The sequence below is a fragment of the Electrona antarctica genome (assembly GCF_951216825.1).
Source record: "Electrona antarctica genome assembly, chromosome: 17".
Classification (NCBI taxonomy): Eukaryota; Metazoa; Chordata; class Actinopteri; order Myctophiformes; family Myctophidae; genus Electrona; species Electrona antarctica.
The window spans coordinates 34665114-34689857 of NC_136798.1; the positions used below are offsets into that span (position 1 = coordinate 34665114).

General features: G+C 41.5%; 1 protein-coding gene and 1 long non-coding RNA gene across 2 annotated transcripts in view; both read left to right on the forward strand.

Moving 5' to 3' along the window:
- Positions 1-15540, forward strand: part of LOC306940467 — a 560182-nt gene extending 544642 nt beyond the window's left edge. The window contains exon 3 of the long non-coding RNA XR_013792025.1: positions 15529-15540. This is a non-coding gene — a long non-coding RNA (uncharacterized lncRNA). The remainder of the gene's footprint in view (positions 1-15528) is intronic.
- A 5180-nt stretch (positions 15541-20720) lies between these two features.
- Positions 20721-24743, forward strand: LOC306940407 (C-C motif chemokine 3-like 1). Its single transcript, XM_079525470.1, has 3 exons — positions 20721-20881; positions 22916-23027; positions 24183-24743. Exons 1-3 carry the CDS (start codon positions 20800-20802, stop codon positions 24277-24279), a joined length of 291 nt encoding a protein of 96 aa, XP_079381596.1. The 5' UTR covers positions 20721-20799; the 3' UTR covers positions 24280-24743.
- Position 24744: the final 1 nt, after the last annotated feature.

Consider the following 24744-nt stretch of genomic DNA (forward strand, 5'->3'; position numbering starts at 1 on the left):
AAAGGTGACATACCCCTGGGCTAGAGAATACCTCACCTTAGACCTAAGAGTGTGAGCAGATCCATTGTGTAACACAACAGATGCCCATGGATTATTCAGAATAAAGACGCTATAGACTGCCCGGCAGATTTTTTTAGTTTATGAATGTGGTGCCCAGACGCCTTGGGCACCACAGGGGGCGATTATAAAGACGTCTAAAGATGTCCTGCATGGGCACACAATGTGTTAAGGGACAGAAATATCGCTTGTGTGGGATGGGAGGACGGGATGGGACAGGGTTTTAACTTATTACTTAAGTTGCTGCAAATGCCTTGATGTCATATTCAACCATATAATATTGCCTATTTTTTGTTATTAAACCCCTCTGGCGTCTCACATTTGGTTTTAACCCATTTAGGCCTGACGTAAAAAAAAAAGAAATTCTAAATTCTGACAGTTTTCTATATCAGTGGTGCTCAATATCTCATGTCAAGGACCCCAAAATGTATATGTAATTGGCCGCCGACCCCCATCTGCAAATATGTTGTGTTATTTTAAACAGGCTTAAAACACATCTTGCAGGAAAAGAGACTAGCCAGTTACTATTAGGGGACTAATATTACTATAGGGGACTAACTATTAGGGCATTTGAGCCTGCCAGTCACAATGTGGGACAGGGTCTCAATTTGAGGGACACTTGAAATGTTTTGGAAATGTGGGGCTGTCCCACGCAAAGGGGACATCTAGTTACCCTACAGTAAGAGCTGTAGCTAATCTTTCAAAAATGAATGACTCCGCTGTTCAAACAGGCATAGTTGTTTAAACATAGTTGTTTGGGTTTGGGTTGGGTGATGTCCGATTATTTTGATTTCTCATTGGCTGACTGGTTAAATGGCGATTGTTTTATTTGGTCTTTTCGATTTTTACTATCAATTAATAAGAGTACAACCTGTATGTTCATCTGCTTTCCAACTTGTGAAGCTCTTTGTCACAGACTGTCATTGTTTGTGAAAGGGCACTCTACACATCTTATTTAGTTAGCTTACTTGCACAAAAGTTATCAGCTGAAGTTACGATACTGTCTTGTTTGAGGGATGGACAGCAGGAGAAGTGTCACGGAGGCTCTGTTTCCTCTGTGTGTGTGTGTGTGTGTGTGTGTGTGTGTGTGTGTGTGTGTGTGTGTGTGTGTGTGTGTGTGTGTGTGTGTGTGTGTGTGTGTGTGTGCATGTGGAATGCATCATGGTGTATGGTTCCTTCAGCTGTGGTTTGAGTGTTGGTACTACACCCTTATTTTTTAACGCAAATCTTCTCTTATGAGGGTCCCTGTCTGGGTCGGATGCATTTGAGGGATTCCTGACATGAAACAAACAAAATACATTGTTGTTGACAAAATCAACTGAAGATTTACTTAACTAAAATCTCGTCAAAATCAACACTGCTATATGCACATTGTTTCAGATAACATTTAGGGGCCACGTCTACAGAAATCCTTTTTTTTTTACGTGTACGTGTACGCGTACGTGTGCGTGCGTGCGTGCGTGCGTGCGTATTGTGGTTTTGAGCTCTTGCTTCTGCTGCTGATGCATGTTGTCTGAGAGTTGCAACGACACGCACACATTTCCTCAATACGTTTCCACCACTTTGGCCCTGTGTGCAACAAACTCTATACTGCCTAGGATGCTTTGCTCTAGCGCCACCATAAGGCCAACATGTCCAGTTCCAGACAACGTTGCCTCAGAACGGGTGGATTAACTGCCTTGAATCTTTCTGAGTAAATTCACTCACAAGAAACAATGTACCTCTTAGGGATGTTAATGGATAATCGTTAATCGATGAATCACCGTTAAGAAATTAATCAATGAAACATAACAGTTAATAATTAATCGAATGATGTGGTTCTGCTATCATTGGGTGGTTTTCTGTGCCGTCTGCGCGTGCCTGTGGCCGAGGAACGCACATGTGGGCTCTGGGCTGGTAAAAAAAACAAAAAAAACAAAAAAGGCTTTTGCATGTGATGTGACAGACAAGACAGTGCACTTTTCAGTTAATTCCTCATGCAAAGATGCCATTGCCTGGCCCTGTATTGCAAATGGTCAAATAAATATTTGATTAAGGAATATAATATCCCTTTTGTATTCTTTCTGTATATCAGCAAAGTGTAGATTTTTATGTTAAGACATCGAGCGAAATGAAGATTCTCAGATAAAAATAAAAAAATCCAAAACAAACAGCACTTATCAACTAACCGGATAATCAATCGATAAGGTTATCAAAACTGATCAATTATCAATGAATGACTTTGTCGATAATTCCCATCAGGAATGCTGCTCTGTCTCAAGCTGTACCCAAAAGCAAAAGTCTTCTTTACTCTCTCTTTCTACTACTGCGTCTCTCGTTTTACCGTACCAATATTTCCTTGCTTCTATTACAATTTACAACTTAAGCATTCAGCAGACACTCTTAATCCAGAGCGATTTACAGTAAGTAAGAACAAGGTAATACATCAAATGCATTACAAAAAAACTTCTGTGCTTAGACATACAGAGACAGACATACACATACAGTGCTGTATAGGAGTGGCAAGCACCACTCAAACATAGCCATAGGATCATAATTAAACTAAGAACCCAACATCCGTCTAACAGTAGAATATCCGTACATTGAAACGATAAACACTATTCAAATGCTATAGAATCTCTACATAATATGCTAATGCTATAGAATCTCTACATAATATGCTAATGCTATAGCATCTCTACATAATATGCTATCTAAATTACATATGTTAGCCGTTGCATACACCTGCAAGGTCGTCAAGGCTAGAGAAAGTGCTACGGTACAGGCAAGGGATATTATTCCATTCTTAGTTTAGAAGAATGGTGAGAAAAAAAGTGAGAAAAAAAAAAGAAAGTAAGTATGTAACTTTCATTGGACCACAGGTCAAGGTCCCATGCACAGCATACAGTACACACAAGTGCCAACAGTTCTACCACTGAACTAATAGACTAGAGCAGGGGTTCTCAACGTTTTTGGCCGGGGACCCCCGGAAATGCTTTGGCAATGTCTCGGGACCCCCGCCCCGCCCCGCCCCGCCCCCTCCCGACCCCCAATATAAATTGACTGCTACAATAACCTTAAACCATTTTGGGCGGGAACCCCTTTTGGTGTTTTAAGCATTGTTATAATTTAGCTATTGAAAAACCCCCTAAAATAATTTGGCGACCACCCGAGGGGTCGCGAGACTCGCGACCCACGGGTTGTGAACCCCTGGACTAGAGCACCGCCTGCGGAATAGAAAATGACCGTGACCTTTCATGGTAGAAATCAGTACTACTAGTAATCACTAATAGTTTAGTAGCTTGCCCGTATAGACACCCAGAATGGTCATAAGTTTAACAGTATCACAAATGAATTCCATACACCCCAATTAATCAAAAAGGAAGCATTACATGTGTATATACTGTACACTCAAAAACTTTTTTCTTTTTGGATTTTCATCATAGCCGATGGCGGCCTGATTTGATTTGGCCATTGCGCCATTCGTGGCACTAGGGCCGTAGGGCGGACCCATTGACTGTCTAGGGACCCACTGGCTCAGTTTACGTGAGAAATTCCCCCGACACCAAATTGTGAACAGGTCAAAGTGCAGTAGCCTAACTACAAACACAATTTGAACTGGGCTTAAAAGTGGTCAGCCAAAAGTGATATCGGCATATAAAGTGATATTACACTAATTGTATATCTGTTCTTGCGGTAAATGCTTACCCCGCCCGAAGTAGAAAAGAATTGAATCCTGCACACCGTCTTCACTTACAGCATTTTAATTCCATCAAAATAAAAAAATCTACTTATCCAGTTCCAGTTATCCGACGCACCTGTCTTCTATAGGTGTGCATAAGGACTTATTTCTTCTAAATGTTTATCCCCCAAAATCACAAAGGCTAATTTGACGTTTGGCATACACAAATAAGTTGGTGTGTTCAAAAATGTAGTTACTGCACTTTGGCTTTGTAGGCCAACCAGGCCAGGTAGGACTAGCTTGCTCATGCACGGGAGAACAGTTAATGTTGAATGTTTGACCTTTGACAGTAGCACTTGTCAACAGTGGTGGAAAGTAACTAAGTACGTTTATTCGAGGTACTTCCGATTTCCAATACATTTACTTCTACTCCACTACATCGTGTAATATAGTATGAGACTCATGTCTCAGCCAGTAGGACAGCAGACAGACCGACTAGCCTATACAACCACCACACTTGTTGAAACCCATCAAATGATTAATGATGACAGCAAAAACACACAAAAAAATGTCCACAGAGGCTGCAGCCCTCACGACCTGTGGCGGGTAATTCCAACCTTTTTCTTGTTTTTGACCTTTTTTGGTCCCGCGGGGCAGGGGAATTCAGTTCAGCGCTGCTATAGAGTGCTGCCCACAGGCGAGTGCGGAGGGTTAGGGTAAGCCCTAACCCCTAATCCTCCGCTGCTCGCACTCACACATTTTGACACTTAAGGCCAGACCACAACAAATGCAACTTGAAATGAGTTGTAAGGTGTTTATTGCATTACTGTGGACTGGCCCTATATATATTTTTTTTTAAATGAAAATAGCAGTGCCGAAATGTATATAGGGCTGAAGTCGTTAATGTATGTTTTGTAATAATAATCAAAATCTACAAAGTAACTAAAGTTAACTAAAACTTTCAAATGATTGTAGTGGAGTAAAAGTACAATATTTGACTCTGCGATATAGTGATGTAGAATTAAGTAGAAGTACTGGAAATTGTAAATACTCAAGTAAAGTACAAATAACTAAAATTTAACTTAAGTAAATGTACTTAGTTACTTTTCACCACTGGAAAATAGACGATCTACAAGCTCACAGTCATCCCTTGTAGAGCTGCTATAGTCACTATTAATAATAATATTGTATTTTTAAAAAATCCAAAGATTTGATGACCAGCGAGGATACTCAAATGAGTTTCCTATTGAGAAAAGTCATGCTCTTTTCTATTTCTTCCATCAGGATACGTGTAATAAAGGGTTCAAGATGAACCCCATGGGACATCATTTCAGCCTGTTACCTGGCCGAATCTTAAAATACACACTTTGAGGATTAAGAAAAAACATCCACCCCATGTGCGTGGATCCCACGGTTCCACCTTCCATCTTGACAAATAGTGACGGTGCATTCTTCTCCACGATTGAGTGGAATTTAAGGGTGAGACAAGACAAGGTCAAATTCTACAGGTGCTGTTCAACATAGACTAGTCAGTCAAAGAGTATCAAACAACCATACCCTATAACCATAACCTAAACCAACCATACCCTACAACCATACCCTACAACCATACCAGTAGATCACAAAGGCTGTGCAGGTAGACCACATGACATGGCCCTAAAAATATCTACATCTGCCACTTGAATTAAGTTGACATTACATTACATTACATTATTATCATTTAGCAGACGCTTTTATCCAAAGCGACTTACAATAAGTGTATTCAACATAGGTAGGGAACAAAAACTACTAATCACCAGAAGTCTTTAGTGCATTTTCTGCAAAAACAAGCAACCAAGAGTATACCTAGCGCTAAGGTAAAAGTGCAATATATCAGCTACCTTGACGTGATTGACATCAAAAGGGCCTGTCAGCACAAACCAGCAATGCAATACTGTTTTCAAGAATGTTGCGCACAAATGTCAGTAGCATTACAAAGTTACATACGAAAAACACCCTATCAATTCCGTTTCCCCCTCTCTATTTCCCATTCCAAGTGCGTTTGTCTTATATGTAACGCCAGCCCCCTCAGGTACATTTTTAAACTATAGTTTCAACAGTGGAATCATAATTCTTTGGGTGGGTATAGAGCTCGTTGAGCTCTTCATTTTGAAAGTAGCTCTCAAGTCAAAAAAGTGTGAACACCCCTGATGTATTGGCTATCTTTTCTTGACTGCATATTGGCGCACAAATAATAATAACGCCAACTAAGCTCTGTGTTGACCCAAATCAGAAATGGGTCCAGGAGGTCATCTCCAGTTGAGCCAGTAGGGTTGGTTGCTATATCATATACAACGCTGCCGAAGGATACACGCCGAAACGCGTTCGTTGTTTTGCTGTCTGCTTTGCAGCATACCTTACAGGTCTGCTATGAAAAATAAAATGATTTAAAGTTACGTGAGTGCTCGTATTCTCTTGTTTTACACTGTGCAGGAGGATGCCAGACGCACACCAGTCTTAGTAGTGGTCCCGGTCCACGGCAGAACAATCTAAATGTGAAGTCTTGAAAAGACAAAAGGTGGACGATACACACTCGTAGCCAACATTTCGGTGGCGGTAACTGCCTTCTAGAAGGCAGTTGCAGATGCCGAAACCTTGTGTAATGTATAGTTGTCACTACCAGTAAAGTAATAGAGAACATTATAGTCTGAGCTATGCCAACTGTTTTTCAAAAAGAGGGTCAAAACTAAGAGAAAATCATAATTTGTAAGTTAAAAATCGCAATGTGAAGTGAGTGGTGCAACTCCGTGTGGGGTGGGGGGGGGGGGGTGGGGGGGGGGCCCCGGAAGCTCAACTCCCCGGAAGCTCAAGCTCACAGGCCGGCACCCTGGGTGCCGGCCTGTGAGGTTCCCCGCGTCCGAAACGGTTGAGAAATGACAGAGTGTGGGGGTCCCTCTACTGTACCCTCTACTGTACTGTACTGTACTGTACTGTACTGTACTGTACTGTACTGTACTGTACTGTACTGTACTGTACTGTACTGTCATCATATTCCGACCGCGGTCGAGATCATGGATTCCACAATGCTACGCCAGACTTCCCAGTCCTTCATTGCCACCCCAGTTCCTGCCTACTGAAGCACCGGTCCTTCATTGCCACCCCAGTTCCTGCCTACTGAAGCACCGGTCCTTCATTGCCACCCCAGTTCCTGCTTACTGAAGCACCGGTCCTTCATTGCCACCCCCAGTTCCTGCCTACTGAAGCACCGGTCCTTCATTGCCACCCCCAGTTCCTGCCTACTGAAGCACCGGTCCTTCATTGGCACCCCCAGTTCCTGCCTACTGAAGCACCGGTCCTTCATTGGCACCCCCAGTTCCTGCTTACTGAAGCACCGGTCCTTCATTGGCACCCCCAGTTCCTGCCTACTGAAGCACCGGTCCTTCATTGCCACCAACAGTTCCTGCCTACTGAAGCATGTGTCCCTAGCGATGACATCAGGGAACGACAGCTTTCTACCTCTGGTCCGCCCTGAGGCAGGACTCCAGAGAAGAAGGGAAGATATAACCTCATTGTCATGCAGCTCTGTAGCAGTGGCCGGCAAACTGCGCTCTTCTGGATCGGACCAGTGAAGAAACACGGGGAAGGTTGCCGTATTAGATTAGTCGATGGGTGGCTCTTCCAAGACATATTTTGCACTCTCATTAGAAGGCGGGTGTAAGTGCCATCCAACCGATTCTCTTGTTTCTTTGAAAATGTCTATAGAGACACACGGGGACTACAAATTTCACGCCCCCAAATGAGACAGCGCCCCCACTTCTGGTCCGTTGGCACGGATACTGCAGGCCAGCCCATAGAAGTCCATTGAAATTCAACTGTAGTTAGCCTACTTTTAAAATAATATGAAATTAACTGAAGACTATATTGATTTGAATAAAAATATGTTTCCAAATGTATGAAGTGTCTTTGTTAACATATATTGTTGTTTTCTCAATAGAGGATGTATTTCACATTTAATTTACCACTTGAATGAGTTACCCATAATGTTAACGGAGCAGAGGGTTGACGGCAGACAGAGAACCTGTCGCTTTTACGGGACGTCACTGCCTTTACGAGGCTACGAGCGCCGACTTTGAAGAGTGGAATTCTCAATATACATCCCGATCCCGACTGACTTTGTCATTCATGTCTATATTTTGAACATGTCACAGGATTACAATATATGTTCTACCTACCACGGAGCTCCGACGGTGTGTTTTACCGCTGTCAACTTGTTGTATAATTAACTTTGCTGAATAGTTGCATGGGAAAATAACCCAGCTAAATGGAGGAGTGACATCCTGACATTTTCAACTACCTAGTGAATTCTCCAGATGAGTATTAATAATAGTCTTGCAAGATGCTGTTTAGATCATTTTCAACAAATACATAGCATATAAAACGAAATACAACAAATATATCTGGGTATTGAAAACCTCAAGGGATGCATCCGTGACGTATATACCGTGCGACCACTTTGACTTGAGATTTACAATGCTAGCACTTTTCACAAACTGATGGAGTATATTATAGTACATTGTAGGATGTATATTGAAATGGCAGGTATGTGACATTGAAAAGGACAAATTAAACATATGGGACACTTTATTAGAACACAAAAAAAAATCGCTATAGCCTCAGTAATGAACCAGTGAAATTAGGGTATTTTATGATGCCTCTCATAGGGATTGCATTGGCAGCTGCAGTACACAGTTGAAACGGACCAGAAGTGGGGCCGCTGTCTCATTTGGGGGCGTGAAATTTGTAGTCCCCGTGTGTCTCTATGTCTCGGAGCCATAGAGTAGAATCGGCTCAACGGTCGCCCTAAATATTTTTACTTTTAACATCTTACTAAACTGGGATGACCAGATCTCATGCATGTCCACTGTACTGTCACTGTACTGTAATGGCACACCCTTAATCATCATATATATGGTTAATATTTGCGTGTGTGTTTGTGTGTGTGTGTGTTAGGTTGCGCACAGGTGGCTCTGGATGTCTACTGTATGTAGGCCAGTCCACAGGGACAGCGTTTGATCTCAAACTGATTACCAGTGTGCGGATGATTAAAAAAATGTGGTTTTGGACGTATTGTTGCATTGCGCAGAATGATCACATGGACATGGATAATTTCCCTTTGGGATGTAACATTACATACATGAATATCAACTTTGCAGAAGGTCCCTTTTTCTCCACCAGTTTTTTTTTTGGTGGAGAAGTGGTTGCAACTGTATAGGCCTACTTGTAACTATTTCCCCAAAGGCACCGGTCCGCAACTGGTCAGTCCAGACCGCTGCAATGTCTTGCAACTGGGTGCAACATGATCTTTCATGTTTCATGTTGACACCCTGGTAGTAGATTGCACTGCAAGATATAGGGAGCGATTCTGCAGAGAGAGAGAGAGAGAGAGAGAGAGAGAGAGAGAGAGAGAGAGAGTAGAGAGACATAGAGAGCGACTTTGTGTTCTTGGTAGGACATAGTTACTGTCTGAGAGTGAAAGGGATACAACTTATGGACTGCAACCATAACTCATTATCATAATGAAGATGATGCCAGTAATTCTAGTGGTCTGTGTGCTGCTGTTCTCAGCTGTGGATGTCCTAGCGGCGCAAAGTAAGTTTATTAGCTCGTCTCGTTTTAATAATGACAATTTGTTTGATTGTGTTGTGTTTTTAAAAATGCCTGCGTGTCTCTGACAGTGGTGGAAAAAGTATGTTTTTTTTGTGTTACTTAACTAAATGTATCAATACTGCAATGCAGAAATACTGTTTTTTTACTTGAGTAAAAGTACAACAGTACAGGCATCACAATGTACCAAAGCAAAAGTAGTCATTATGCAGGTCCAAGAAAAAAAAACCCCCAAAAAACAATGCATTGTAAGCTTGTAGATGTGCTATTTTCAAATGGCCGAAATGTATAGTGCTGAAGTGGGTAAATCATGTTTTGTAATAACAATTAAATAATTGTAGTGGCGTAAAAGTACAATATTTGTTTCAGAGCAAGAAGTACTGAAAATTGGAATTACTGTAAGTACCAGTACGTAAATGGTCTGCATGTCTCATACTCTGTCTCCCTCTTCCAGATAGAGGTCCAACTGACTGTTGCTTCCGCTTCTGGAACAAACCCCTGCCTGTGGACAAAGTGGTGACATTCCGCCGCACAAGTGTTCACTGTCGTACGGATGGCGTTGTGTGAGTAGCCTACTACAGTTACAGCCGGTTGTTGTAATCTAAATACGGGACCCTCGTCTGGGTTGACAGACAGGTAGTGTGTGCAGGCTGGGTGGTGTGTGACAATCCTGTTGAAGTATTACTTTGGTACGGCGACTGCGGCGGCGGCCGGCGGGTACCCGGGAGAACAAATTAACGAGACACGAGACAGTATCACGCTAAGGTTCACAAAGTTTATTACACAAACATGAAACATATATAGTGCTGGATCATAATGACGTAACAATAAGATATGAGACAGAAGAACGTGCCTACTGCAGCAAGGCTGACCTTGCTGTCGCCTAGATGTCTCTCGTAGCCTATCTATAAAGAATGCTACAGTACCGGCAGTACACAATACATATCAAGTACACTGTATCTCAAGTTCAAGTACATAGACTAAGATGTACTGTGCATGGGCTAATATCACAACACCGGTTACACTCACTCATGTATTGTAGCTAGCTACAGTATACTTTTGGGTTGGATCATTTATTGACAAACAGTCTGTTAAACTCGGACATTAAATCTAGTTTTTCCTGCTCAGACTTGTATGGCTATATATATAAAGTCGCCTCTCTATCTCTGTCTCTCCTCTATAGGTTCACAATGCTGATTGGTTCCAGGATCTGTACTACTCGAACTGAGCAGTGGGTTGAGGATCTCATCACCGCTGTGGAGAAAAGAAGAAGCCCTTGAGATGCACACCAAGCTTTGCTTTATGGCTAATGCTCACCCAGTTTATTATATAAGATTTATTTTTGGGGGGGTTTTTTATGCCTTTATTGCAGGGGTGGGCAACTTTGACGATGGAGAGGGCAAAAATAGCCGATCCACGTGTTGCGACGCGTTTTGAGCTTGTATATCGGATATTTTCGCTATATTTGAATTGAAATCCTGCATATTTTTTCAATTTTTGAATTGTAATGCTGAAAAGTAACATTTTTAAATGCCTTTTCAAATTATAGTTATGTTAACTTTATGAACTAAATACAAATACATTGGGCACAAAAAAAAAACACAATAACTTTTGTAATACGACTCATTTAGACTGAAGTAATTAAAGAGGGTCATGTTGCCTGGGCCGTGGCTCAGCGGTCCAGGCACCTTGGCTGGTAATCCAGTCTGGCAGTGTGCCGCGGGTTCGACTCCTGATCCCCACGGCCCTTACTGCATGTCACCCCCCCCATCTCTCTCCCCATTTCCTGTCAGCCTACTGTCTATCCCTCCATAAAAAACATAAAATAAAGGCGAAAGCCACAAAAAAAAACATAATAAAAAATAAAAAAGAGAGTCATGTTTGGATTGTAACATGAGGGCCACATTAAGTGAAGGTGGGGGCCGCATGTGGCCCCCGGGCCGCCAGTTGCCCATGTATGCCTTTATTGATAGGGAACAGTAGTCAGACAGGAAAGGGGGAGAGAGATGGGGAGTGACACGCGGCAAAGGCCGTCGGGCTCGGGAGTCGAACCCGCGGCACGCCGTCCGGCTGGCTTGGCAGCCTAGGTGCCCAGACGGTTGAGCTAACTGTCCGGGCCACCCAGTTAATCTCCACGTTTACCCTCTCTATTCTCTATACAATTATATGCTTTAAACGGCTATTTAATTTGTTATGTCGTTTGTGTTTTCACGTGGTCAGTTGTAATTTATCCGTGAGGTATCTATCAAATGCAATGTGGTGTCAATTCAATTATATTGTTGTCTGGTATAATACAAATAAATATATATATGTCCTATACTTTGGCTGTGTTTGCATATGTGCATTGTAGCCTGTGTTTGCATATGTGCATTGTAGCCTAAGTTAAGTCAACTCAAAATGTATTCATAGCATCTTTAAAAAAAAAACCCTCACTGACCAAAGTGAAATGAAACCATGATTTTAACCTACCTGTGTGTTAGAGTGTGTTAATAGAGCGTCGCAGTCCCGCCCCCTACCATGGACCAGGAAATTAATCTCAATGCATTTTTCCCATAGACATTTCTTAAAGTATTTATTTAAAGACGGTTACGCCGCGGACAAAGCCAACTCGAGTCGTGACAACTCATGACAACACAAACAATATTTTGGACCAAACAAATAATTACAAAGAAGAAAAACAACAAAAAGTGTTGCAACCTGCCGTTTTTTTCTTCTTTCTAATTATTTGTTCGGCCCAAATAATTGTGTTTGATGTCATGATTTGTCACGACTCGAGTTGGCTTTGTCCGCGGCGTAACCGTCTTTAAATAAATACTTTAAGAAATGTCTATGAGGAAAATGAACGGAGAATCATTTCCTGGTCCAGGGTAGGGGGCGGGACTGCAACGCTCTATAGGCCTACAATATAACTAGTACATCAGCAGTGGTTGGAGGCGAATAAATAAATACATAAATTAAGTATTCAATCAATCAACCGGTGGTGGAAAAGGTACTCGCATCCTGTAATCTAGGAATGTTCCGTTACAAGTAAATGGCTGGATTAGGAAAAATTACAAACGTATATTGGTATCAAAATGTACTTAACCCATTCAGACCTGTCGTCGAAATTTAAAAAATGTCTTCTAAATCATGATAATTTTCTGAAAAAACTTCTATATCAGTGGTTCTCAATATTTCATGTCAAGGACCCGAAGATTATATGAAATCTTCCGCCGACCCCCCCATCTGAAAATATGTTGTTCCAGGGACCTCCCAGAAGCAAAGATTTGTGTTAAAAACGCTCTGAAAGAATATATATATTCAAAGATTTGCGCCACATTTTCACAATTTTTCAAAAATAGCACCTACAAGCTCGTAGCGCGGCACTTGGTGCCGCGCTACGAGCTTGTAGGTCTGCTATTTTTCAATAACTAAAGTAGAACATTACATAATCCTTAAAACACCAAAAGGGGTTCCCGCCCAAAAGTAGAAGGTACTCATTATACAGAATGTGCCATTTCACAAATGTAATGTAAAAAAATCTATACAAATCTTTTCTTTTGAAAATAGCAGATCTACAGTACAAGCTCACGCATTGTGAGCTTATCAGTTGTTGTAGATCTTAGTGTTACCAGTTGACAAGTAATACTGATTCAAGTTTATAAACGGGATGTCCCCAGTCCGACTGTACTGGGGATTCCGTCTTGGAATCCCCAACCAAAACATTCTCGAGTGGCAGATGGATTGCAACTTGAAAAAATAAAAATAAAAAAAGAAATCACACCCGTGTGAAGTGAGGGGCGCTCTTCTCATCGTACATCATCTTACATCATCTCATTCCGGGTAGGGTTGTCCTGATCGGATCGGGAGATCGGAAATCGGCTCCGATCACCTTTTTTTCAAAAGATCGGAATCGGGGAGAAATGTTCTCAAAATCTCAAAGAAAGATAAGCAATGAGATCTTGTAAAAACGGTTGTGTTTATGCTAGTTGTTTTCCTTCTGGTCCCAGTCAGAGATCATCAAACAAAGACTAGTCACACTCAGAGGCGAAAACAAAGGAAATGCCACCCCCACTAGCCACTATGCATGATGGTACTCTCTCTGAATGAGAGAGATACTCTTTAAGAGTTTTAACTTGACTTCTTTATAAGCTGTAGAACTGTATTCACTCTAATTAACCAATACATCATTATTTAGAAAGAAAAAAAAACACAATGACAGTCATTCTTTTTTTTTTGTGATTAGTATTTTATTGGATTTTTTTTTTTGGACACAAACACAACACCCACAATACCAGTAACAACAATACAGAACAAACAAACGAAGAAAAAAAAAAAAAAAAAGGGTTTGACACAAATCGACAGTCACATTACAAAAAAAGAAAAGAAAATGACAGTCATTCTAATGAAAGTATAGTCCCATTTTGCCTTTCAATAATTGCAATAAGGTACACCCGGCGCACACTGTGTATTTGCTCGGTACATGAGTATTTTCTTATTTAATGAAGCAACGTTTCGGTCCCTCCGGACCGTCCTCGGGCATCCGGAGGGACCGAAACGTTGCTTCATTAAATAAGAAAATACTCATGTACTGAGCAAATACACAGTGTGCGCCGGGTGTACCTTATTGCTTTCATTGATGTCCACTGGCCTACGCACAACAGACATAAACATACATTAGGATATTTGCTATTGTGATATGGCTTAAGTGTTATATAAAAATATAAAGATCAGATCGGGAAAGATCGGTATAGAGTGCCGAAGTCCTGACGTCACTCGCTCGTCCCCTCGATTCCCTTGGTTCACGGAAGTAATTTCTCTATGGAGAATAAAACAAAATACATACATACATGGTATGGTCATACAGGTGCATCACCTGGGACGTATCCTCAGTGATGTATCCCAAGGTCATCTGGGTTTCGGGTCTCCCACTCAGGTGACCCAGCCGGGGTGATCAAGTCCCGACTTACGTCCCAGTAGCTACCCTCGATCAGTCCCATTAGGGAAAAACCAGGGCCACACAATCCGTTCCTCCTGAACTACTCTGCCGGGACTGGGAGGTACCATTCTGGCGCGTGGAAGGACTAGGCTCTGTGGGTTGACTCCTGTCCGGGCCCCTCCTACGTCTCACCAGGTCCACTCCTGCTCTCACCAGGTCAGGCCCTGTGCGTTGCACCAGACTCCCAGCACCAGGCTTTTTACTCCACTACATTTAGTGCAGAATGTCCAGAATGTGTGTTATGGGGAACTGTTTCATAATGATATGAAAATGCCTAGGCGGGTAAACTGACCCGTGGCTTCCTAAATATGTGAGGCAATGTTTTGCTAGGATAGATTCACCAACAATCCTTTACTCCCTTTTCTTTTTTTATGATTAATATTTTTTATTATTTTCAATCACAGGATACAGAAAGAAATCTTCGCAACAGTGCAGTAACAATTAAAGCAGGAACAAAGGAAAAACCGAATGCAAAAGTGAACAGTAAAGTAAAAATACAAGAAAAAACATACATACATAAAATGAAAGAAAAAGAAAAACAATAGAAATAATAAGGCGATGGATATTCATTGAAATTCAAATACAGTTCATATAATAGTCTGCTCAGATTACAATTAGACAGTGCCTCCAGTGTGCGCCTCCCACTTATCCCATTTCAACAAATAGTTGTCTAATTTGTTAAGAAGTCTGAAAGACATTTTTTCCAACGCTGCCACTTGACCAAGTTGACTAAACCAAACATTCACAGAGGGGGCAGAGGGAGCTCTCCACTCACACATAATAAGTTTAGGCATGGGGAGAGAGTATGTTTTGCACTCCGTCCGTGTGTGTGTCCGTGTGTGAGTCCGTCCGTCCGTCTGTTACCAGCTAATCTCTGGCACCGTTAATCTGGTTGATGCCAAGTTTTGCACACACACTCCCTGGATGCCAACGATGAACCTCTGCCCCAAATTTTCCAGAACGGCCTGTTCTAGCACCACCAGGAGACCGACTTTTGAAAAACACATTTTTTTTATATTACTCCCCTAGATTCTGTCCAAAAATCCCGCAAATTGTTACACACTAACTCTATAGTCATGTGTTCAAGACGGATCTGTCCGATATTTCATATTCCATCCTAATTGGCTAACATTGGCTTTCAAAGTTTGTCTGTGTGTGTGCGCGAGTCCGTAAATCCGTCTGTTACCAGCTAATCTCCGGCACCGTAAATCCGGTCGATGCCAAATTTTGCACACACACTCCCTGGATGCCAACTATGAACCTCTGCCCCAAATTTTCCAGAACAGCCTGTTATAGCGCCACAAGGAGGCCGACTTTTCAAAAACAATTTTTTTTATATTACTCTAAATGTCCCGCAATGTGTTCAAGTGGATAACTAATTGGCTAACATTGGCTTTCAAAGTTTGCAGGATTGGCCCGTTTTGAACAAAAAGCCTCAAATCATGAACGCAGCGTGCAATTTACGTGAAATCTTTCATAGACTTTCCTACTAGGCTGAGGAATATATGCCACCCTTTTCACATTGGCTTGTTATAAAAAATCCACCAACAGGGTGGATTTTTGCAGACAAGACAATTCTTGGAGACAAAACACATGTATGTGTTCCCTGGAATGTTCTCAACACGCCCCTGTGCAGAGAGATATATATATATAGAGAAAGAAACTGAAACTCCCAGGGACAGCGAAACAGATCAATACTTTACAGGTATACTGAAAGACTACAACCATCATAATAATAATATTAATGATGACTACCATGGGGATGAAGAAGATACCAGTTATTTTAGTGGTCTGCGTGCTGCTGTTCTCATCTCTGGATGTCCAGGCACGACAAAGTCATCAAGGTACGTTTATTCGCTCATCTGGTTTTAATAATGACAATTTGATTGTTTTTGTTATACCCTTTCCACCTGTCAGTGGTGGAAAAGGGTTTTTTTTTTTTTTTTACTTAACAAAAAATGTATCAATAGTGCAAAACTGTTACAAGTAAAAGTCCAAAATTAAAATGTTAATGGATTCAAAATAAAACAGTATAGAGTCCAAAGTATAAAAATAACGTAAAAGTCCAAAAGTGTCTCTGGATGTCCTGGGACAACAAAACAGTAAGGATTGACTGTCCTAGTTTTAAGGAGTTCTAGAAGCAGTGGTGGAAAAAGTACTCGCATTTGTTTTTAACTTAAAGTGAAATTAGCAATACTGCAATGTAGAAATACAAGTATAAAAGTGACTTTTGTGAAAAGTGAAAAGTCCGGAATTAAAATTTTACTTGAGTAAAAGTACAAAAGCATGGGCATTAAAATGTATTTAAAGTACCAAAAGGAAAAGTACTCATTGTGCAGAACATGCCAAAAAAAATCATTTGAAAACAGCACTGAGCTTGCACTGTAAATTAGATCGGCTATTTTCAAATGGCCGTACAATATTTGCCTCAGAGCAAGAAGTACTGAAAATTGGAAATACTCCATTAAAGTAAAAAAAAAAAAAAAAAGAACCTCAGAATTGTACTTAAGTACCAGTACGTAAATATGCTTATTCCTTCCACCACTTGTGTCTGCATGTCTCATACTCTGTCTCCCTCTTCCAGATGCTACAGTTCCAGCTAACTCATGTTGCTTCCGCTTTTGGAACAAACCCCTGCCTGTGGACAAAGTGGTGACATTCCGCGGCACAAGTGTTCACTGTCAAACGGATGGCGTTGTGTGAGTACTACAGTTACACTCACTCATGTATTGTAGCTAGCTACAGTATACTTTTGGGTTGGACCATTTATTGACAAACAGTCTGTTAAACTCGGACATTAAATCTAGTTTTTCCTGCTCAGACTTGTATGGCTATATATATATATATATATATATATATATATATATATAAACTAATTTTGACGCACTGGAAAAAGGAGGAGGCTCCTGCATTTAGATAGACATGATACCACTGATATGGTTGACTGTACAACATTTTCTTTCAGATGTTTTCCATTTTTCAAATTACTATTTTATTCTATAGTATGCAGTGTCACTGAGCAGTATGGGTGGGAGGGTTGTCTTTCTCTTTTTTGTCCTTGTATTTTTTCTTTCATTTTTTGTTTTATATAAAAGAAAAATGTAATTAATATCACAATGTTTAATCTACAACAATTTATAATCTGTTCTCAATAAAAACCTATTTGACAAAAAAAGCAGAAAACTATTTTGTTATGTCACGTGACTGAGCTGCGCCATGACACTTTCATGGACAGTTTCATGGGAGCCAAACAATGAATACATGGCAGTGAATGGAGCCAGCTGGAACAGCTCATAACAAACATTATTTATGAATGACTGAGACCTTTTGTAAAGTAATCAGTTCTGGAAAATAACAGAAGACATGTAACACATTATTGTCTGCTGTGTTGCTTTTCGATGTGTACACTGTGTAATTTGTATATAGGTATGGTATCTAAAGAGCACAAAGTACCTTTCTGAACGTACCAAGTATCGCAAGACTTCCCACCGTTTCCTGTCTGGCAGCCAAATCTTGCGATACTTCGGAGCCAGAAACGATACATGCTGCTGTTTAGATCCTCAGATTATATACTGTGCACTCGCACATTGAAAAGTAAGTGATTAGAAAACAACCTGTGATATGTCTTCTTTTATATTCCTGAACCTCTTATATGACAAAGGTCTCAATTGTTCATAAATAATGTTTGTTATGAGCTGGTCCAGCCGGCGCCATTCACTGCCATGTATTCATTGCACTTCCGGTGTGAGTTTGGCTCCCATGAAACTGTCCATGAAAGTGTCATGGCGCAGCCCAGTCACGTGACCACTTATGTTCCTTCTCAGAGCTTCCTTGCTAAAAACCATGAAGAGCATTTGGCATCCTTGTGACGCGACTGTGTGTGTCTGTCTATTCTATAGGTTCACAATGACCACAGGTGCCAATATCTGTGCTGACCGAACTCAGCCGTGGGTCGAGGATATCATCACCGCTGTGGAGAACAGAAGACTTTGAGATTCACATGAAACTTTGCTTCATGACTAATGGAACAGCTCACCCAGTTAATCTCGAACGTTTTCTCTTCGTTTTCTCTCTCTAATCTGACAATGATGATATACTTTAAACAGCAATTTAAAAAGCAGAACACATGATATCCTCGTTTTCATATCTGCTATAGGTACGTCATGTGCAAGTGACTAAATCGGATCCGTCACAGAGAGATCTGTGTGTGTTCAGACTGGAAGCTAAATCTAGCCTGAATCAGATCTGTGCCACATCCAGATTGGAATCTGATACAAGTCACATGGAATCTGATTTAGATCAGGTTGTTGCATTCAGACTGAGACAGATCTCCTGAAATCAGATTTGAATCAGATTTGAAACCACAAATCTGATTCCATGTGGCTTGTATGTGGACTGCATTAAGTTTAGTTTACTTTACTATGTGTGCAAGTGTACGGAAAATCTGTCGCTATCCTGTGTCTCCGGAGGCTACGCCACTCTGCTTTATTGCTACTGAATAAACTTCTACTAAGCCAAATTTGTCAAGTCTGGTTCTCCTTTCTTCTGAGTCTCTCCGATTTCTCCCCATACATCAAGTCTCCGCCTCTACAGCATAAATAAGTCTAAACACAAACAAGTCACATGGAATCCGATTTTTACAAATGCGACTTGAGACACATTGGCTGCAGGTACATGAGGGCTTTTTCATTCAGAATTAAAAATTCAGAATTAATTAATTCAGAAGTCATGTTTTTTGCTGCGTGTTTACATGGGAAATGGTCATGCCGAATGAGTGTTTACATGAGTCCAAAATTGTTTCAATAGGATTTAAAAATGGAATAAACCGGTCAGTTACATCAGATTTAAGTTTAAATCAGATTGGCCATTTTCATTCCGATTTAAGTTTTTGTAGGTGTTTACATGACAAGTTTTAATAGGATTTAACTTTTTATTCTGAATGAAAAGGGGATTTAACTGTCCATGTAAACGTAGCCATTCAGAGGTGGTTTCAGATCTGATTCAAATCTGATTTCAGGAGATCTGTCTCAGTCACCTGAGATAACCTGATCTAAATCAGATTCCATGTGACTCGTTTGGCTTCTAATCTGGACCGTAGACATGGCACAGATCTGGTTCAGGCTGGATTTGGCTGTCATATGTTCGGACAGTTAATGCTTCTTAAGTGTTACAGTATGTAACTTGTTTCATGTTGGCCCGATTTACCTTTCTGTCCTCTGGGAACTCGCTAACCTGGAGAGAGCTTACCTTATTCTATCATTTTTATCCCACGATTTTGCAACCCAGTTTTTTCACCCAGTGCCAATTAACTAATGTAATCCTGGGCGCTACACTTCCTCTGCCAACCTGGGGGGGGGGCAGCGGACTGACCTCATGCCTCCTTCCATGCATGAGGAGTCCAAGCTGCTTCTTTTCACCTGACAGGGGGGAATTTCCCTGGCCGGACTAAGCGCGTGGAGGGAACACGTTATTTCGACCAGTTCCTTTCCCCTCCATTAGGCGCCCCGGCTGGCCAGGGGGAGGTAGTTTAGAGACCAGGATTACTGCATGTTTTTGTGAGGGTACCTACCCTAGGGGACACGGGGAGAACATGCAAACGCCACACAGAAAGGCCCTTCGCCAACTCCGCCTCGGGTATGGGCACTGATGACGCGGAGGAGGGAACACGGCCCCAGCGCCCACAGCGTCCCCAGTGGGAATCGAACCCAGGACCTTCTAACTGTGAGGCGACAGCACTACCGACTGTGCCACCGTGCCCCGGTGGAGGGAGCTTACCTTAATTTCCTGTGCCCGAGTCCTGACACCTTCTCTGTCCTCAAATGCACTCCTATAAACTCTGCAATGCACATCTATCCGTGAGTCTCCTACCGCAGCCACCATATCGGCACCATATCGGCTTAGAAATGTGACACAAAAAATTATAAATAAAGAATTCAAGGCTTGATGGCATGTGTGGATATTTTTGTTTGTTTTGATTTTCGTTTGGTGAACTATACTCATCTAAAGTCCTTTTGTTTACAGCAGTGTACCTCTATTGCCACTTGTACAAAGCAGCATGTAGATACTTGATGAAGGGCATGTCAGTTCAGTGCATTCAGGATGAGTGCACAGTGCACACGCACGCACAGTCTTGTATTAACAGCTCTCAGCTTTCCGTTCTCACTACAAGCATTGACCACATGTAGTTTCCTTCATTCTAGGTATACTCCGCGCGCGCGCACACGCACACGCACACGCACACACACACACACACACACACACACACACACACACACACACACACACACACACACACACACACACACACACACACACACACACACACACACACACACACACACACACACACACACACACACACACACACACACACACACACAGGGTGGGAGACTGCAGAAAGACTCGAGACAGACAGATCACTAGAGACAACTTGGCAGCAGGTGTCGACCGACAGACTACAATGATGAAGAAGATACCAGTTATTGTAGTGGTCTGCTGCATGCTGCTGTTCTCGTCTCTGGATGTCCTGGCAGTACAACCGAGTAAGGTTCTTTACCTGTTGGCTCATTATGACATTTATCATGAAAGATATTTTCACAATGATCGAAAGTCTTTTTGTCAGTGGTGGAAGAAGTATGTTTTTGCTTGAGTAAATGTATCGATACTGCAATGTAGAAATACTATGTTACTTAGAAGAAGAAGAAAAGTCAGGAATTAAAAATGTACTTGAGTAAATATTAAAACAAATATATATATATTTTTTGAAAATAGATCATCTATTTTCAAATAGCCAAAATGTATAAAGGGGTGTGAAGTGTATGTATGCAATAATAATCAAAATCTACAAAGTAACTAAAGTTTTCAAATAATTGTGTAAAAGTACAATATTTTACTCTGAGATGTATAGTGGAGTGTAGAAGTATAAGTACTGAAAATTGGAAATACTCCAGTAAAGTAAAAAAATACCTCAAAGGGGGATAGTTAAAAAGGTCAAAGGAGACTCTTTGCTCGAGGGTCAACGTTGACTCTTTGCGCCCCGTAGGGTCAAAGGAGACTCTTTGGCCCCGTTTCCACCAAAATAACTTTGGTTCTAGAACTGGTTCCGTCCTAGATTTTTGGAACCATTGTGCCTTCATGGAACCGGTGGCATTTATTATCATTATTATTTTTTTGTTCCAAACCAACTTTTAGGGTTCTGAACCAATTAATTAGGTTCAGACACTTTATTAGGCAGTGTTGTCACGGAAACGGTCGACAGACGTCACCCTATAAAGTATGGCGAGCAGAGCACTAGAGCAGAGTTAGTAGATGTTAAGAATATATCAATACTACAGGTAAAATATATCATACATTAAGTATCCTACAGTATATTGTGAGTACTATATTTGGAATAATAAGAAGGAGGTACCTAGCTAAAACACTGGCCTCAAGTTACTAACCATTCACAACTCCCTCCCCCCAACACCGCCCTAAGGTAAGATACAGATCCTCTAAACCGTAAGAGCTCCTCAAACGGAGCCTCTTACACAGCCCTCTGGCAGCTCCCTGGGAGTACAGGAAGGAAAAAAAGAACAGAACCGGTTCAACCCCAGTGGAAAAGGGGCCTTTGTGTCTCCATAGGGATCCACTGCTGGTCATCACATTATTGGCTTAGGAAAAACTAAAAAATATCTATTATTTATATATTGAATATATGAATTCAAGTATCCATGGGGTTAGAAATCGATAGAAATAAAATATATAGCCTATACCTATAGTATAGGGCCATAGACCTAATGCCCTAATTGCTGCCGTTGCATTAAGGCTCTGCCACTCTTTGCTTCCTTCCCTCGCATGAAATGCAGACCAGCCGCTCCGCTGTAGCGAAAATATAAAAAAAGTTTTACCTACTCACCAATACAAAGGTGGCTTGTGTAATTTGAAAGCCTACTTTCCTTAGTGGACGCACTCTGAGCCCCCGTACCACACATATAAAAATGCACTTTTTGGCCAGAAAGGTTTTTCCACCGAAAAAATAAATAAATACTAGTTAATCTACCGATACTGCCAAGAGAAAATCTCATAGACAAGATTTTTCGTCCCAGTGAAAAAAAATCCCTTTCTGGCCAAAAAAGTGCATTTTATACGTGTGGTGGGGAGCTCAGATTGCGTCCAGCCGTCCACTAAGGAAAGTAGGCTTTCTAATTACACCAGGCGCCTTTGTATTGGTGAGTAGGTAAAACGTTCTTTATATTTATGCTACAGACAAGAGGATGGTCTGCATTTATGTGAGCGTAAGAAGAGAACAGTTCCATAGCTTCTAATGAAAGCATTAGAGCTATGGACCAGAGCTAGCCCTATACTTTTTTTGGGTTACAGTACTTGTTTTGTTTTGTTTGATTTGATTTATTTTGTCTCCGATCATGTCTCTGAGCGTATATCTCGCTTGGCCTCATACTCTCCCATATCTCTGAGTGTATATCTCACTTGGCCTCATATTCTCCCATCATGTCTCTGATCTCACTTGGCCTCCTACTCTCCCATGTCTCTGAGAGTAGCCTACCGTATATCTCACTTGGCCTCACTCTCTTATGCAGACAGCTTCGGTCCAGATGAGTGCTGCTTCAGCTACTACACCAAACGGCTGCCCAAGGACGGCGTGGTGACTTTCCAACGCACGGGCACTCAGTGTGTCAACGACGCCGTTGTGTGAGTACCGTATACGGAGACCAGATTCTAATGTATGTTTTCTGAAAACCTATGTTTCTATATCAGTGGTTCTCAAACTATTTCATGTCAACGACCCCTAAACATTATTATGTAAATGGCCGCCGACCCCCATCTGAATATATGTTGTTCCCGGGAAGCCCCAGAAGCAAAGATATGAGTTAAAAAAACAGAGGGGAGAAATGAATGGGTGCGTATGCTGCGGCAGACGCATGCTTCACCTTTTGTGTGAGTGGGGCCTAGCTTACACTAGTGCAGTAGTGGTTCTCAACCAGTGATCCGGGGACCACCAGTGGTCCTTGAGGGGTTTCCAGGTGGTCCTCAGCTAAATGATGGACAGTTGGTAATGGACCCTTTACAGATCTTTAACCTCTTGAGTGTAAAATGAAACGTTACGGGTCTATTTGGTTTCAAGTTATGCTCTCAAGAGTTAAATTATTGTATTACTTAATTTACAAGAAGTCTACACAATTAGAGAATGTAGAAGAGTTGTTATTGATCTATACAGCATGGAATTGTGGACAAAATCGTATCCAACAGTAACAAAATACAATACGTTTTGGGTCTGCGAGGCAAAATCTTAGCAGATGGTGGTCCGTGGCTCAAATGCCGAATAAATAATGGACCTTGATATGGACATGCACATTATGAACAGTGCACCTGTAGGGACTGCCCATAACTCCGACATCCCATTAGGCCGGGGCTCCACTGAATGCGTCGCTTTGGACTGCTTTTGGACTGCGTAAAAAAAATGAACTGGGGCGAATGGGTGACGCCATCCAAACGCAACCGTCGGCCGTGGAGCACCCTCCATTGATTAAAAAGGGAACATTCCCTGCGTTGACGCGACACTGATCGATGCCCGATGGCTGTCACAGTGCGGTTCAGCCAGTCAATCAGTTGCATGCAATGGACGGCACATCATTTTAAAAAGAAAAAAACTCACACCTAAGATTGCCTATACCCCCTTAGTTTTATATTACAGAATGGTGGAGTGTGCACAACAAAACTCCTGTAAAGTTGATTCTGATTTGCTCCATTACTCACTGATTGATAATTTGACTGGTTTAGTGAATGTCAATGTCAAATGAAACACCTCGATGAGGCAAGTCTTCTCTCTGTCTCTGTGTGTTCTAGGTTCACAATGAAGAATGGTGGCAAGTTCTGCGTTGAACGAACTCTGGACTGGGTCCAGAATGTCATCAAACATGTGCAGTCCAGAACTTCTGAATAAGCCAATTAGAGAGTTCTGTGGTACTCAGGGCTGTCTATCTATTATCTGGAACAAAAACAAGTTACCGACAGTTGGTTTTGTCACAATCATTTGAGATGAACAAGCTTTGCTTTATGACAAATGGGTCATGCACCCAGTTAACGTGTGGTAACTAATCTTCCAGGTTTATCAACATTTCTCTCTCTATCCTGAAAATAGCGTGCTTAGTTTAAACGACAAATAAAAAGTAGAAAAGTTGATTTCACTTTGAAACAAAATCTGGGTAATTGTATTGTCTACTCAGGCATTTGTGAGCACCCCAGACAGTTTTCAAGTCGCTCGATTCAGTATTTCGATACCCATGTAACTTCAAACTCCATTTTAACCAAGCAACTTAAAACTGTCCAGGGTATTCACAAGACTTTTGTATATGATCAGTGTATTTTGCTTGTGAAGATGTAGTGCCATAAAAACGTTTAATTGCCG

Bases quoted from the DNA above. Each gene is read 5' to 3' on its own strand.
- LOC306940407 (XM_079525470.1), top strand. From the start codon at position 20,800: ATGATGAAGAAGATACCAGTTATTGTAGTGGTCTGCTGCATGCTGCTG. The intron at 20,882-22,915 runs GTAAGGTTCTTT...TCTCTTATGCAG, and splicing joins TGTCCTGGCAGTACAACCGA to ACAGCTTCGGTCCAGATGAG. The intron at 23,028-24,182 runs GTGAGTACCGTA...TGTGTGTTCTAG, and splicing joins TGTGTCAACGACGCCGTTGT to GTTCACAATGAAGAATGGTG.